Genomic DNA, 16157 nt, shown 5'->3' with positions numbered 1-16157 from the left:
TGAGAATGTTCCTCCTCTTTCCTCAAACATCAAAATTTCTGGGAGGTACTAATATATACCCCAAACTCAATTGGTTCAAAAATTAATTGGTAATTACTCATCACTGCTAAGACCACTCCATTCTTCCAGTTGTCCAATGCCATTTGTCATTCTTGCTTCTTCTTTCCCTTGATCCATTTGCAAAATCTTCGTGGCATGATCTTCAATGTGTAATCAGGATCCATCACTTCTCACCACCTCTGCTTATCACCTTTGTCCAAGACACTGTTAGTTTCTGCCTGGATTACCTTGATAGCTCCTAACTGTTCTAGTTCCCACTCTTGTCCCTGTATACTCTTCACAAGGCAGCTAGAGGAATCCTTTCAAAGCCTAAGACAGATTATGCCACATCTTTGCTCAAAATCCTGCAATAAGCTTTCCAATTCACTCAGGGTAAAAACCAAAGTCTATAAATTGGCCCATAAGCTCACTGCTATGGGCCCTCTCTCTTGATCTCTGCCTGTCTCTTCTTGCTCTTTCTCATCAGCCGAGCTGTTCCTCCAACATGTCAGCACCTTTGCATCTGCTACACTCCCTTTCTGGGATGTTTAGACAGAAAAGATTTTATTTCCCCTTTGCCCATAGCATGGTCTGGTATGTAGCTCTTATGATTACACTGCATTTTAAGTAACAGAATCAAGTTTTGCATCACCAGATCCTGAGAAGTCAGGTATTATTTTTGAAGTTGAAGTTTCATTTTATTCCTATTTTGGAAATCTGCCTCAGCCCAAGCTGCCACCAGATGAGAAGGTGCCTACTTGGTTTGGAAGTCTGCAGCTCTTGAAAACCGATGTGGAAAAGGTGATATCACGATCAGATTAAGATGCCAGATAGGTCCCTTAGTTCACAAGGAACAGGAATCAATACATGCTAGAGAGATTTACACTGTGCATAACCTGTGGCCCAGCAATTTCACTCCTATGTTTCCCAGAAAAAACACTCCCAAAGGTGCTCAGAGCCGAAGTTGGTTAAAACCCTAAATAGCTTTCATTAAAAGAATGAACAAATGACTAAGTAAGCACTGTAGAGCAGTTAAAGGATTAGATCTGCATATAGTAATTAATGAATTCATAATTAAGTGATTTCAAAAAGCAGAATGGCACAGAATGAAATAGAACACACCAGTTTTTTAAATAAGGGTGAGTGGAGGAAATTGGGAGAAATGGGATTGGGATGTGAGTAGAGATAAAAGTAAAATGTATAAAAACGAAAGTAAGCCCACACACAAACCAATGATTATGATGCACCATGAACTGAGTTCATAACAAATCCACAATGAGTACCCAAGCTTATCTGTGGACCAGGCTTGGGAAGGGGGCAGATCCTATGACAAACTATTAGAGCTCCCTCTTCAGGTTGACTTGATAACCACCCACAAACAGAACCCTTCAAGGCGTCCTTCAATGAGCATGTGTTCCAAGCCTTCTCCGTATCCGTCACTATTCCATATATTAGACACGCAAAAGCAAACAAGGTAAATATGGTCCATTGTTTAGCAAATAACAAGTTCACGTGGCCCACCCACACTTCTATTTTTTCCTCCCAAAGGGGTAGGAAATTCTGTGAAACGATTTACCTAACCACAGATACTTGCAGCATTTCCTAGATCTATGAACACTATAAAAATAAAAGGAAATAAGTCTGGTAGAAATGGTATACTTGTTGCATCAGAGGAATCAGTGTCAAAATCATTCGTAGAAAAACTATTTTAATTAGCATCATGAATTCCAAACTGAAAATAAATGTAATAAATAATGTTTCAATCACCAAAGGTTGTGAATAGTTATAAAGACTTCTCCCTATTTTCTACCTTTACTACAGAAAATGAAAGCTGTGCCAGACAGTTAAATCCCATGGAAATCTGTCATAGATATGTTTCAACTTTGCCCATGAAGTGACCTGACGAAGTCTCCTATAACACTTGTCTGTAATTCCATAAAATAATGCTAAAGTGATTGATGCAATTTTTTTTTTTTTTTAGTAATCTCTGCACCCAATGTGGGACTCGAACTCACGACCCTGAGATCAAGAGTCAAATGCTCTTCCAATAGAGACAGCCAAGTGCCCCAATTTAGTTTTTTCTTAATGGTGATGCTTTATGTTGAAAAAGTCCTGTACCTTTACCACATTATTTCACAATTGAGGTTTATATTTGTTCTGTATCCTCCGATGTCAGGTAAGAGATGAGTTCATTGAAAGGTTTTCCCACACCTGTCCCAGGAATAAGGCTCCTCTCCAATGCAGACTGATGTTTGGTAAGATCTGAACTTTGACTGGAGGCTTTTCCAAATCACTTACACTCAAAGAGCTTTTCTCTGTCTGGAATCTTTGATATACTTTAAGAATTGAGCTAATGCTGAAAGTGTCCCCAGAGCAGTCACACATACAGGGTTTTGCTGCAATGTGGATTTACTGATACAGAAGACTGATTTTAGTGAAGGCCTTCCCACGTTTTTTATGTTTATGGGTTTTCTGGTAATAACACTGCTTCCAAATGAAGACCTCCCTACTTGCTCCTGTCCAAAGGGAATCTGTTTAATGAGACTTGAGCTCACATGGAATGTTTATGACACTGAAGATCTCCCCAACAGTTCTCTGCTATCTGACAAGACCAGTCCAGTATCTGACAGCTTTGCCACATTCTTTACTCTGGTGGGACTCTTCTTCAGGAATGGCTTCTGTTGTGTAGTGTAATGGGCCTTGGGTTTACACCGAAGGTCTTTCCAGGCTGAGAATACTCATAGGATTTCCTCAAGTCTGGACATGCTGGTGCTTAGTCAGGACCGCTGGTGTTCCAGGGTTTGTTTTATTAGGGAGAGATATTTTTAGATCACTCATTTTAGACTGAGCAGCTGCTTCTTTTATTAGTTTATTACAAGTAGAAATTGTACACAAGGTAAGGGAATATTTCCCACTCCCAGAGCAGTGACAGAAGTGAACTTCAGGGCAAATTCTCCCAAGTGTCTTAGGTCCCTTTATCAGAGAGATACTCTGCTTGGCTTGAAGCACTGTAAGCCGATTCCTCAAGGGGCTTCTCCCTCATTTGGCGGTGGAATTCTGCAAAACTCTGCTTTGAAATGGACTCCTTGTTTAGGGCCAGGAGTCACCATCTGAAAGAACAGGTTGACCATGAAATTAGCATCTTTTTCCCTAGAGGCAGAAAGAAGTCAAATGTAACAAATGAGAGCAGCCTACAGAGAGAAATCACCTAAAACATGGCTTTTTATATGTGGAAGTTCTAAGTAAGAATATATACTTGCTTTTTCATTAGTATTTTCTTCTTTTTCCTTTCTTTGGGTTATTTTCCTGTGCTTTTTTTTTTTTTTTTAATTCTTTAAAGTAATCTCTACACCCAAGGTGGGGCTCGAACTCATGACCCCAAGATCAAGGGTCGCATGCTCCTCTGAGCCAGCCAGGAGCCCCTTTTCCTGTGCTTTTTTAAAAGTTCTCAAAAATGGATGTTTACAGCATTTTCTTCAGCTTTTCTTCTTTTCTAAATATAGCATCTATATATATATTTTTAAAGATTTTATTTATTATTTGACAGAGAGAGAATGAGAGAGAGAGAGCACATGAGAGGGGGGAGGGGCAGAGGGAGCAGCAGACTCCCCGCCAAGCAGGGAGCCCGATGCGGGACTCGATCCGGGGACTCCAGGATCATGACCTGAGCCGAAGGCAGTCGCTCAACCGACTGAGCCACCCAGGTGCCCGCATCTATATTTTTTAAATGAAATAAATAAACTAAGAAGCTTGAAAAAGGACCTGGCACAGATTAGGTCTCAATAAATGGAAGCTACTACTGTTAGTATGATATCATAATGTAAAACAGGAGAAGTAAAATAAGAGGAAGGGACTGGGAAGAAGACGCAACATTTATTCGAGATCCCCTGTGAACATAACAACATATAAAGCAGATTAGAGAGGCCATCACATCAACAAAGCATTTTACTTTCTCTCTGGAGAGATTATAAAAATCTCAAAGCTGGAAGGGATATCAGAGACTATTTGGCCTGTCTCCTTTATTTTTAAGGATGTAGAAACTGAGGCCCAGCTCGGTGGCGTTAGTCTAGTATAATACAGTTACTTAGAGGTTAAAAACAGGTTGAGACCAAGGGCTCTTAGATCTCACAGGATTCTTGGATCTCACCTTTAAAGTTTTTACCAGTGTAATACACACTGGCTCTTAGAGCCCAATGTGGTACATAAACAACCTTCATATTAAAACTCTTATATTATAGTTAGTAGTTAAGAGAACAGATTGTCAGGTTAGACTTCTGGTTTCAATTTCTGGTTCGATCATTGCCTAGCTGAATGACCAAGCTTTTTAATGTCGCTGTTCCTCCATTTCTTCAGCTGTGAAATGGGAGTATAGTAGTATGTATCTCATATCATTGTTTTTTATTGAGAAAAAAATACATATAAGGCACTCAGAAAAAGCCCTGGCATAGAAAGTATTCCATAGATATTGGCCATCATGGTAGATATACTATCTCCATGGAAGACTTGCTTAGTTACTTACTGCCATCTTTGTAAGGATTTTCTTCCCCAACCATATAGTTAAGAAGCTTGGTCATTTGACCTGCTTTGGCTAATGAACTATAAGCGGAAACAACACACACTCCTCCTGACTATATGCTGTGGAAGCCATCGTGTGGCCCTACCACTGTTTTTCTTTCCCTCCTTAAGCCTGGATCCTGGAGTGGAGAGAATGTATTGCAGAGCTGCAACTGACCCACAGCTGACACACAACATAAACAAGAACATGTTTGTACCGTAAGCAAGTGAGATTTGGGGCAGTAACAGGGGAGGGTGGGGAGGCAGTCTTGGTTACATAATACAAAGCTAGTTGGTCATAAGTAGCCTAAGTCACTTGTACCCCCTCACAGCACTTCAGCGCCCCAGCCGCCAGGTGTTGCAGTGTTCAGCTAACATAGGCAAGCAGGAAAGGAACCGCTAAGCCTTTCCTGACTTACTGCACTGGTGTTAGCAAGACGCTCAACAAGACAAAGTGCTGGCAGCTGCACTGTCCTTCTTATCCATGAACAGTGCCAGGCGAGGGAAGTGAATCAGCACAGCTGTGGGGACTGTCTTGCTGCCAAGAGAGCCCTGAACAAAAGGGTCCAGTCATTTTATGGACCTGGGGGCCAGGAGGAAGAAGAGGGGAAAAGGCTGCGAGTGGAAAAGTACTGACTACTGAGTTAGAGTGGGAAAAGGGTCTTCAAGTTCCCTCTACCCCAATAAGGGAGTCTTGGCAGAGTTGCTTAGGCAAGGTCCCCAGTGATGGGCCCCCAGATGGAGATGCCTGGGCTAGCAGGACGGAGATGTCGAAGAGCACTGCTGTCCAGGCAGTCTTGAATCCTTGAGTGCAACTCAGACTGCATGCATTAGCTGTGCCTCAAAGTCTAGTGTGAGAGGGCAGCTTTCCCCTACGAGGGGTAAAGCATTTGTAATTACCTATAATCAGATCTAAAAAATCACACACAGAAATGGAGCTAGACTCCTCAGGTAAGATGATTTGTTCCACTGAATACCTAAACAGAACGTAAAGGTACAATAATTAGGAAAAAGTGGTATTCATGCAAGGAAAGGCCAATAGACCAATGGAACATAACAGGGAAACCAGAAACAGATCTATGCATATATGGACTATTGATATATGACAAATGAGCACTGTACAAAAGTGGAAAAAAGTGGGGGAAAAGTGGGGGAAAAAGAGAGTCTTTCCTATAAGTGATGCAAGATAAACTGGATATTCATATGGGAAAAGAATGAAATTTAACTACCTCATTCATACATAAAATCAATTTCAGCCAAATCACTATATTGTACACCTGGAACAAATAGAACACTGCATGTTAACTACAATGGAATTAAAAAATTTTTTAAATCAATTTTAAATGGGTTATAGATATAAATGGAAAAGCAAAACTAAGACTTTTTTTTTAAAGATTTTATTTACTTGAGAGCAAGAGAGTGAGAGAGAGCATGAGTAGGGGGGAGGGGCAGAGGTAGAGGGAGAAGCAGACTCCCCATTGAGCAGGGAGCCCTACATGGGGCTTGATCCCAGGACCCTGAGATCATGACCTGAGCTGAAGGCAGACGCTTAATCAGCTGAGCCACCCAGGTGCCCCAAAACTGTAAGACTTGTAAAGAGTAAATATAGATTAGCCTCATGATTGCAAGGCAGAGAAAGAATTCTTCAAAAGATACACCAAACAAAAAGATACAAAGAAAAAGATAAACTGGACTATTATAAGTTTAAAAAACTAATGCTCATCAAAAGGCATCATTATTAAGAAAATTAAAAGGCAAGCCATAGAGTTGGAGAGGGTATTTGCATTTTCTGTGAAAGGGACTCATATTAATATGTAAATAACTCCTACAACACGTATCTATACATGAACTTTCCATAAAGAACACCAACCAACCAATAAGCACAGTGAGCTTGTCTACTCTTTGTCCAAGAGATGTGACCTCATCTCTCAAGGCTAGCAGGGGCACAAACAATACGAACAAGTGGCCTGGGTAAGAGTGTGGCCAGGGTCCTGCCGTGCTAGCCAGCAGGACATGCAGGAGTGCGGGAGGCCCAACAAGGGCTGTCTCCTCCCAACAATGGCATAGCGTTACAAGGTAAAATGCACTTCTCACTACATTTCAACACTAGCCCAGAGAGGATGTTTCACACTTGCAAGCACAGATAACAAGGAATCTCACGGTCTGGCCCCCGACTGTCTTCAGTGTGATCTGTCACTATTTCCCTACTATATTCTATAATCAGTGAAAACCTCCCTCATTTCCCCCACATACTTTTTTTTTTAAGATTTTATTTATTTATTTGAGAGAGAGAGAGAGACCGCACAAGTGGGGGTAGGAGCAGAGGCAGAGGGAGAAGCAGACTCCCCGCCTAGCAGGGAGCCCGATGCGGGGCTCGATCCCAGGACCCCGGGATCATGACCTGAGCTGAAGGCCATGCAGGTGCCCGCAGACACATGCCTTTTAGCATGTGATTCCCAATGTACCTTCCTGTCCCTTTTCCTGTGGCTGAAGAACTCACTCTTCCTCCAAGATTTCTTCCCTTCTCTGAGGCCTTTTCAACCCTTCCACGAGTGGTTGTTACACCTTCACTGCCAAGCCCTCTGTACAAACCTAGTGGCTTTATCACTGTAATTACTGTTTCCTATCTGCTCCCTTCCCCCTGACCCCAAACAGACTGTAAGCCCTGGGACAGTAGGGTGCTTTTTTCACTTATCTTTGTATTCCTAGTGCCTGGCACAAGGCCCAACACACAACAGATGATCATTAACACCTTAATTTGAGTTCACAAGAAATAACCATGTTACATGCATCCTGATCTCCTAACACTATATTCTTCAGGAAAAGGAAGTTTTTTTCTCCAGAAGTCTGCTCCTTCAAAGTCTTCAGAATACTCACCACTTACTGCTTAGGATTCAGCTGTGCTGGTTTGGGGTGGGATATAGCATCTCTTCAGTGCTGATCCCAGAAGAGTCTGTCTGCAAACCTCCATTCCTAGGGACAAACCAAGACATTTGGGGCCAAAGAGGTAAACACTAAAAACACTAATGATAACAACACAGAAACAGGGTGGCAGGGAACTCTCTCTAGGGCAGAGCAAGGAGCAACCAGTCTCCTTCAACTGTCAAAAGGCAGAAAGAAGCAGGGCAAAGGAATTTACACTTTCAATCCAGCATAGCAGAGACAATTTCCTAGTGTTTTGCTGAGGCCCTCAATTTCTGCCTATAAGTATGTGCCTCACTCTCTCTAGCATGCCCCATGCCCCAGGTGAGGTCCTGTCTCCTCAATTTGAGCACCATAACCATGACCTTCTGGGTTCAGCCCCCATGTCCATGCCTACAGTTACCTGGGCAGAGGGGTAAGCACTGCCTCAATACCAGAGACTTTGTGATGTGCTTTTCCACGTGCATCTTGGACCTCAGTGAGTGGTGGCACAAGCTGGTGCAAAGCTTCATGGAACCCAGTGTATCTATGGGCTGACTGGACTGAAATGAGAAATCCTGGAAACTGTGCATCCCTTTACAACACAGAGTCATCCTACTCTGAGGAGTGAACGCCATTTCACCTTCCCAGAGAATGTTTCCTCCTGCCTATCCACACTGTGGACCAAATCAATCTGCATTTTCTATCAATTTGGTATTCATCTTCAACCTCGAGGGATTTAGTTTCAGGGACCAAAAGAATTTCAGGTCTGTTACCCAGGAGTTGAAAATCACTATTAATATGAAAAAATAGTAACAAAGTAATTTTAAAGTCCAGATCTCTTTCCTGAGTTTCATATGTGCATATATAACTTCTGGGTTTTAGGCCTGGGGATGGGGTTGGAAAGCTAGGGTACAGTCTGATGAACAGCTCTTCTGGGATTTCCACAGAGATAAAAAAGACATTTTCCAAAGTAAACTCAATAACTTTCTACCACTTCTCAAATCTACCACACTCTTGGTTGATTATGAGCATCAAGCTTCAAGGAGTCACTCAAATAGATCCTTGAAAGTCATCCTAAAACCAATGCCAACTCAACAGTTCCCAAGTGAGTCCCATCCTCATACCTCCTGAATCTGCAGATGCCACACCCCACTTTGAGAAACACCAAATGCAAGGGTTTGGAGCACCTGAAGCTTTTAGAGAGGCTTTTTGTTTTTGTTTTGTTTTAGTTCAGGAAGCTCTGTCAGGTGTAGGGGGTTTATTGGATCAGTAAGTCAAAAGGCCTGGGACTTTGTTGGCAAAGCAAGAATGACCCTGAAGAATTATCTACTGGATTCCTACCTAAAAAGAGGCAGTCTACCCTCTGCCAAGGAAGTTACTAACCCATCTATCTAATCACTCCTGAGAGAACAGAGGTACATCCAAGGCAAAGAAAGGAAAACCAATTGGTTAGTATTTCCAGAAACAATGAGAATATGTGGTTCCTGTCCCACCAATCAACACTACTTCCGATTTCAAAACTTAATAGGTTTCACCCATAATACTGGCAGCAACAACAAAAGGCTTGTACATGAGAAAAATAAAAACAATGTTTGAATTACTGACGTTTGCTCTTACTAAACCAAAACAAACTACATTATGGTATATATTTAAATGGCTTTACCTTATGAGTTGGAAAGTGGCATTCTCAGTAGACGTGATTTTAGAATTTCAACTAGTCACCATTCTGGAGTCATTTTCACTGACTTCTCACTTCTTCAATATTCTAAGGGACCAAGTATCAATTAAAACACTAACTTAAAAAAGAACACACACACTAACTTTTACCATACCCTTCTTTTGGTGTTAACTTCTGATACAAAAAAGGCCTCTGGAATATCTTCACCACATAAATCACTGCGGACACTTTCCTTTGGCATGTATTTTCTGGTGTTTAGTAAGATTAGAACTCCCACGGAAAGCTTTCCCACACTCATCACACTCGTACGGTTTCTCTCCAGTGTGGATTCTCTGGTGATGGATAAGGGTGGAGATTTGGCTGAATGCTTTCCTGCATTCTCCACACTCATAGGGCTTTTCTCCAGAGTGAATCCTCTGATGATTAATAAGGGCGGAGTTCACATAGAAGGCCTTCCCACACTCCTTACACTCATACGGCTTCTCTCCTGTGTGGATTCTCTGATGTTTGATGAGGGCTGAGCTCACGCTGAAGGCTTTCCCACACTCGTCACACTCATAGGGCTTTTCACCAGAGTGTATTCTCTGATGTTTGATAAGGTCTGAGCTCACACTAAAGGCTTTGCCACATTCATTACACTCATAGGGTTTCTCTCCATTGTGGATTCTCTGATGGATGATCAGGTGTGCCCTCACACTGAAGCCTTTCCTACATTCATGACAAGTATAGGGCTTCTCGCCAGTGTGGATTCTTTCATGCACAGTGAGGGTTGAGCGCACACTGAAGGCTTTTCCGCAGTGATGACACTCATAGGGTTTCTCTCCAGTGTGGATTCTCCGATGTCGAACAAGGCCTGAGCTCTGAGCAAACTTCTTTCCACATTCACTACATGTATACCGTCTTTCTTCTGTGGGCCTGTCCTCATGCCTTTGTACCTGGTTCATATACTGAGAGGTTTTTTCATACTTGGGAATCTGTAATGTATCCCTATTATATATGCTGGCAATCTGCTGGTGTGGGTCCATCCTTACAAAAATCTTCCCTTTAGAATCGCCACCTTATTCATACCTCTGGCCTTGATTCCTGAAATAATAACAAACAGACTTTCAAATGTAATTTATTCCCTGCTGCTAAAGCAATAGGACAGGATACAGACTTAACTATTACTTTCAAACATGTTTGATAAACCCAGGACACACCACTTGTATGACAGCCAGATCAAATGTTTTATTTAGTCTGTACGCCGTAACATATCACAAAACTAATAGAATGAACATCTGACTCAAACGTCTATTTAAAATCTACCCTTCGTAAAGGTATGTAAAGCACAGAATCTGGAATATAAGTGAATATAAAAATAATACATAGTTCCTACTTAGACTTTTTATCATATTTAACTAAATTGGGACACAAGACAGGAATTGAAGAGATTTGTAGAAAGTACAGCAGATGAAGGATAGACAATGCAAAAGCAGCAGAAATTCAACTGATAATAAGTTTGGAAAAGTGACAGTAACGTGACTGACAGCTGTGTTTTCACCACTCACAGAAGTCCCCGCTATTCGGGCTGTAAGAGAAGCCTAGGGATAAAAGCAGCTCCACCTGCTACAGCACTGCTGTAGCTGCTGGGGCTGGGACAGCACCTGGCCAGCAGGGATGCTCTGTCTCCCGTGGAACTGTGACACATCAGACCCCTCACCTCTCCAAAGAACGGGGCTCCTTCAGCCCATTCCATCTTTACAGTTCAGACCAACGTGTGGAAGCTTGGTGGATTGTCACCTCTCTCTTACCCCTGGCAACAAACCCAATTCTGTCTCCAAACTTGATAAAACTTCTGCCGCAAACTCAAATTACATAAATTATCTCCTCTCTGCCTCTTTCGTTTTACAAATTGTTTTATGTCTCAGCAGTAGTAAGTGGACAGTATGTAGCCTTGATATGATGAGAATGGCACTTCATCTCTGAGGTCTTCCTCCCCAAAACCTTTAACAGCAGTATAATAATGAGAAAAACATCGGTCAAATCCCAAATGAGTGGCGTTCTACAAAAAAAAACGGACTCCTCAAAACTGTCAAGGTCACCAAAGACAAGTGAAGTCTGAGAAACCATCACACCCAAGAGGAGCCTAAGGAGATGCGACAATTAAAAGTAATATGGTATCCTACATGGGACCCTGGAACAGAAAAAGGACATTAGGTAAAAATGAGGAAAATGTGAATAAAGTATGGATTTTAATAATAATCAACGGTAATTCAATATTTATGATAAGTGTACTAAACTAATGTAAGGTATTAATAATATGGGAAACTGGGTGTGGGGTATATAGGAACTCTCTGTACTATCTTCAAAATCTTTGTATAACTCTAAAATGTCCAGAGTACCCAGAAACTATTCTAAAAATTTTATTTAAAAATCTGTCTAGGGGCGCCTGGGTGGCTCAGTCGTTGAGCGTCTGCCTTTGGCTCAGGTCATGATCCCAGAGTCCTGGGATCGAGCCCTGCATCGGGCTCCCTGCTCCGCGGGAAGCCTGCTTCTCCCTCGCCCACTCCCCCTGCTTGTGTTCCCTCTCTCGCTGTGTCTCTCTCTGTCAAATAAATAAATAAAATCTTAAAAAAAAATAAAAAGAAATAAAAATAAAAATCTGTCTATGCCAGGAGCCTGGCTGGCTCAGTTACAAGAGCATGTGACTTGAAATAAATAAATAAACTTAAGGGACATCTGGGTGGCTAAGTGGGTTAGCGTCTGCCTTCGGCTTGGGCCCATGTCGGACTCCTGGCTGAGGGGGGAGCCTGCTTCTCCCTCTCCCCCCTGCTTGTGCTCTCTTAAATAAATAAAACTTTTAAAAAATAAAATAAAAATAAACTTCAGGGACGTCTGGGTGGCTCAGTCGGTTCGGTGTCTGCCTTCAGCTGAGGCCATGATCCCAGGATCCTGGGATGGAGTCCCACATGAGGTTCCTTGCTCAGCGGGGAGCCTGCTTCTCCCTCTGCCTGCCACTGCCCCTGCTTATACACTCTCTCTGACGAATAAATAAAATCTTTAAAAAAATTTAAAAAAAATAAACTTTAAAAAATTTGTCTATGGGGCACCTGGGTGGCTCAGTCGGTTAAGCATCTGCCTTCGGCTCAGGTCATGATCCCAGGGTCCTGGGATCGAGCCCCACATCAGGCTCTGCTCCGTGGGGAGCCTGCTTCTCCCTCTGCCTGCAGCTCCCCTTGCCTGTGCCTGCTCTCTCCTCGCTCAGCGTGGAGTCTGCTTGAAATTCTCTCTCCCCCTCCCTCTCCCTCTGCCCCTCCTGCTTGTGCTGTCACTCTAAAATAAACAGATAAATCTTAAAAAAAAAAAGATGCTCAACATCACTCATCATCAGGGAAACTCAAATCAAAATCACAGTGAAATACCACCTCACACCAGTCAGAATGGCTAAAATTAACAAGTCAGGAAACAAGAAATGTTAATGAGGATATGGAAAAAGGGGAACCCTCCTACACTTTTGGTGTGAATGCAAGCTGGTGCAGCCATTCTGGAAAACAGTATGGTAGTTCCTCAAAAAGTTAAAAACAGAGCTACCCTATAATCCAGCAATTGCACTACTACGTATTTACCCGGAGAATATAAAAACACTGAGTCAAAGAGATGCATGCACCCTGATGTTCACAGCAGCATTATCTACAATAGCCAAACTATGGAGCCCAAATATCCACTGACTGATGAATGGGTAAAGAAGAAATGGTGTGTGCATATATACACAATGGAATATTACTCAGCCAGAAAAAGAACAAAATCTTGCCATTTGCAAAGACACGGATGGAGCTAGAGTGTACTATGCTAAGCGAAATAAGTCACAGAAAGACAAATACCATAGAATTTCACTCATATGTGGAAGTTAAGAAATAAAACAAAGGGAAAAAAAGAGAAAGAGACAAATCGAGAAACAGACTCTTAATTACAAAGAACACAATGATGGTTACCAGAGAGGAGGGGGGTGGGGGATGGGTTAAATAGGTGATGGGGATTAAAGAGTGCATTTGTCATGATGAGTATCGAATTGTGGAATCACTCTATTATACACCTGAAACTATTATAACACTGTATGTTAATTAGCTGGAATTTAAATAAAAGTTAAAAAAATAAAAATTAAAAAATGAGTCTGTTTTGAATAGATAATATACAATTGAAAAGTCAAAATTCTCTAAAAAGACAAATAGAAAGTCTTATTTCCACCATGATCCTCCTCTGTTTACCACCCCCAGAGGTAAGCATTTTTATTAGTTTGTTGTGCCTCTGAATGTTTCTTTATACAAACGCATATTTTTTAAAGTGTCTGGCTGCCTTCCTCCTGTTGTCGGGTGGGGTATGGAGGTTTCCCCACCAGTGTGGCACAGGTTTGTTGGCACATGGACACTACCCTCCGTGGCGCAGGAGCTGAACCGTTTCTCAGTGACGCTGTCCTATCACGTTCCTCTGAACAGCAGCTTCCTGGCAACCCTGAAAAAGGCTCACTGGTGTCGGGCTCACAGACACACGGACTCTTGCCTAGAATCCGGAAGACATGGTTACCATGGAAGCATGTGGCTAGGCTGCTGTGCTATTATTAGCAAAACTTGGAGAATTCCCTAGTCCCACCCAAACCCCTCTGGGCCTGCAGCTTGCTCACACTGGAATTATCTGCTCCCGTCCCCGCCTCCATGTACCTTCTCTTCCCCTCACAGCTCCAAACTGCTGACACTTCAGGCAACTACAAAGGATATATATATATTTTTTTCTCTGAATAAATGACCTTAACGCTGAAGATATGTGTAAAATACCCTTCTGTTACCAGATAGCTTTGGGTTAACATTTTTAACTTCGAAGAAAAGCTATCAAGAAGAAGGAGAGGCATTTGCTCTAATCTTTTCAACAGAAGAAAGAGGCTGGGAGGGGCGAGGGAAAATGCACCAAAAATGCGGAAGAAAGGAGTTTCAGCTAACTTTTTTCTTTGAGGCAAAAAGAGTTTTCAGGAACACCTCGAAAGAACTGCCAGTGTCCCTCAGCTACGAAGGTTGTCACACACTGGAGAGGTCCCTGGGGACACCCCCCCCCCCCCCGGCACCCTAAATTCAGCCCTGTGAGAAGGGCAAGCAGGGTCAACGGCACTAAGAGGAGCGGCTGCCGGGGGCGTGGGGACCTCGCCCGGGGACACGCGGCCCCACCACCCCTTCCCAGAGCCGAGGGCTCGGCACCTGGAGAGGAGGAGCAGGGGGAGGGGGCAAAGAGCACGCGGCTGAGTCAACCTGACTGCCTCAGAGCGCACCCAAAACCCAAGAGCAAGGACGAGACGACGCCCCGCCTGGACCTTCTAGGCAGGGAGAACGGAAGTCGGGACGCGAACAGAGACGTCGACTTCTGGAGACACCCGCGCCGGGCACCTGACGGGCTGCTCTAGGGCCCCGGAGGTTTCCCTCTCAGTGGTTCCTGAGCCGGTCACCTGATAGGGTTCTGTTTACTTCAAACAAGGCATTTTATACCTCTTATCTCCTTTATTCCCGCAAGGATGACGTTACAATCCTCCTCTCATATATATGAAAACTGAAAAGCAGATTTTTCGAGGTTGGACAACTAATCAAACAGCAGAGAGGAAATATGAACCTAGATCTATCGCACTCCCAAATCCTTCCACTTAGCACTCAGAAATTACTTCTTAATTTGTAAATTTAACACTATTCCAATAAAAATATAAAATTTTTTAGAAGTAGATTTTAACATTCACACAGATAAATAAACAAGCAAGACTCTCTGGGAAAACTGAAAAAGGAGGGTAATGAAGGAGCACTTGTTCTAAATGATCTTTAACAGATTATAAAGTCTCAGTGGGACAGTGTCCTACTGGTGAGTGAGACACACAAATGGTACAGAATAGAAAGTCCAGAAATAGACGCAATCAGAGGGAGAAATTTAGCATAGAATAAAGGTACTAAATCAGTAAGAAAAAGATGAGTAGACTCTTCAATAAATGTATGGTGAGAACTAGGTCATCATCTGGAAAAATGTTAAACTGGATTCCTTCCTTGGTCTATACTCAGGTAAATATTCCAAATAAATTGAAGTTGTGTTACAAATGTAAACTATAAAAAGTACCAGAGGAAAATGTGGGAGAAGTCTTTTAAAACCTCACTGTAAGAAAGCCTTCCTAATTATGAACCCAAATCCAGAGGCAATGAATGAAAAGACTAATACATTTGGGGTCCATACAGAGAATCAAAATTCCTGCAAGGTAAAAAAAACAAAACCACCACAAACAGTCAAAGATAAGTAAAAAATGGAGCACATATATACACCTTATGTCTCAGACAACAGGTAGTAAACACGGAACTCTTGGACAATAACATACTGTGGAAACGGCAGCAGTGTGCTGGGTGCCTCTTGCTCTTTGAACCCTCCCTTTGAACCAGATTCTGCTGAGTTCATAACAACACCCTTACTCTGATCTTGTTAAGTAAGTTAAAAAAAAAAAAAGTCTCCCCAGGTCCCTTACTTCCAGAGCCTTCAGAAGACCACAAAATGTCAAAGTTTAACACTTACTACCCTCCTGTGGGGTAAAGGGTCCCTATAGTTGGTATTTCAATGGTGTATTCCTGGGTAGGAGCTGGGGAGACAGTGATTCTCCCTTTGCTCCCAGGGCTGGTATTTCTTGATAGATTACTTCTTAAATGTGTGCAAGAGCTGGGACCTGGAAAAAAATTAAACACATGAAATCATGAATGTATCACTGTACAAACAAATGAATCAAGGGAGCAGGCCCATCCCAGGGAGATACGGAGAAAGAGAAATAATGACAACAAATATTTAGATACTACTTATGTATCAGATACTGTTCATGTAATATTGATAACAATTCTAGGCAGGTGCTTTTTATCATCCTACCTTACATTCGAGGAAATGGAGGCACACAGAGATTAAGTGATTTGGCCACAATCACAGGTTTAGACGTACATGCCCCAAA

The 16157-nt window shown here is 42.4% G+C and overlaps 1 protein-coding gene across 1 annotated transcript; it reads right to left on the bottom strand.

The window, feature by feature from the left end:
* Window positions 1–7483: 7483 nt before the first annotated feature.
* Window positions 7484–15820, bottom strand: LOC110586871 (zinc finger protein with KRAB and SCAN domains 8-like). Its single transcript, XM_021697185.1, has 3 exons — window positions 15737–15820; window positions 9161–10258; window positions 7484–7566 (listed from the first exon to the last, which is right to left on the bottom strand). Exon 2 carries the CDS (start codon window positions 10198–10200, stop codon window positions 9391–9393), a length of 810 nt encoding a protein of 269 aa, XP_021552860.1. The 5' UTR covers window positions 10201–10258; window positions 15737–15820; the 3' UTR covers window positions 7484–7566; window positions 9161–9390.
* Between the last annotated feature and the right edge of the window lie 337 nt (window positions 15821–16157).

This window comes from Neomonachus schauinslandi, chromosome 8 (genome assembly GCF_002201575.2).
Source record: "Neomonachus schauinslandi chromosome 8, ASM220157v2, whole genome shotgun sequence".
Lineage (NCBI taxonomy): Eukaryota > Metazoa > Chordata > Mammalia > Carnivora > Phocidae > Neomonachus > Neomonachus schauinslandi.
Note: the sequence above shows the minus strand (reverse complement) of the source record. Positions and strands in the feature narration are given on the sequence as shown.

What these genes read in the sequence shown, in the direction of transcription:
- LOC110586871 (XM_021697185.1), bottom strand. Translation starts at nt 10,200, where the DNA reads ATGGACCCACACCAGCAGATTGCCAGCATATATAATAGGGATACATTA.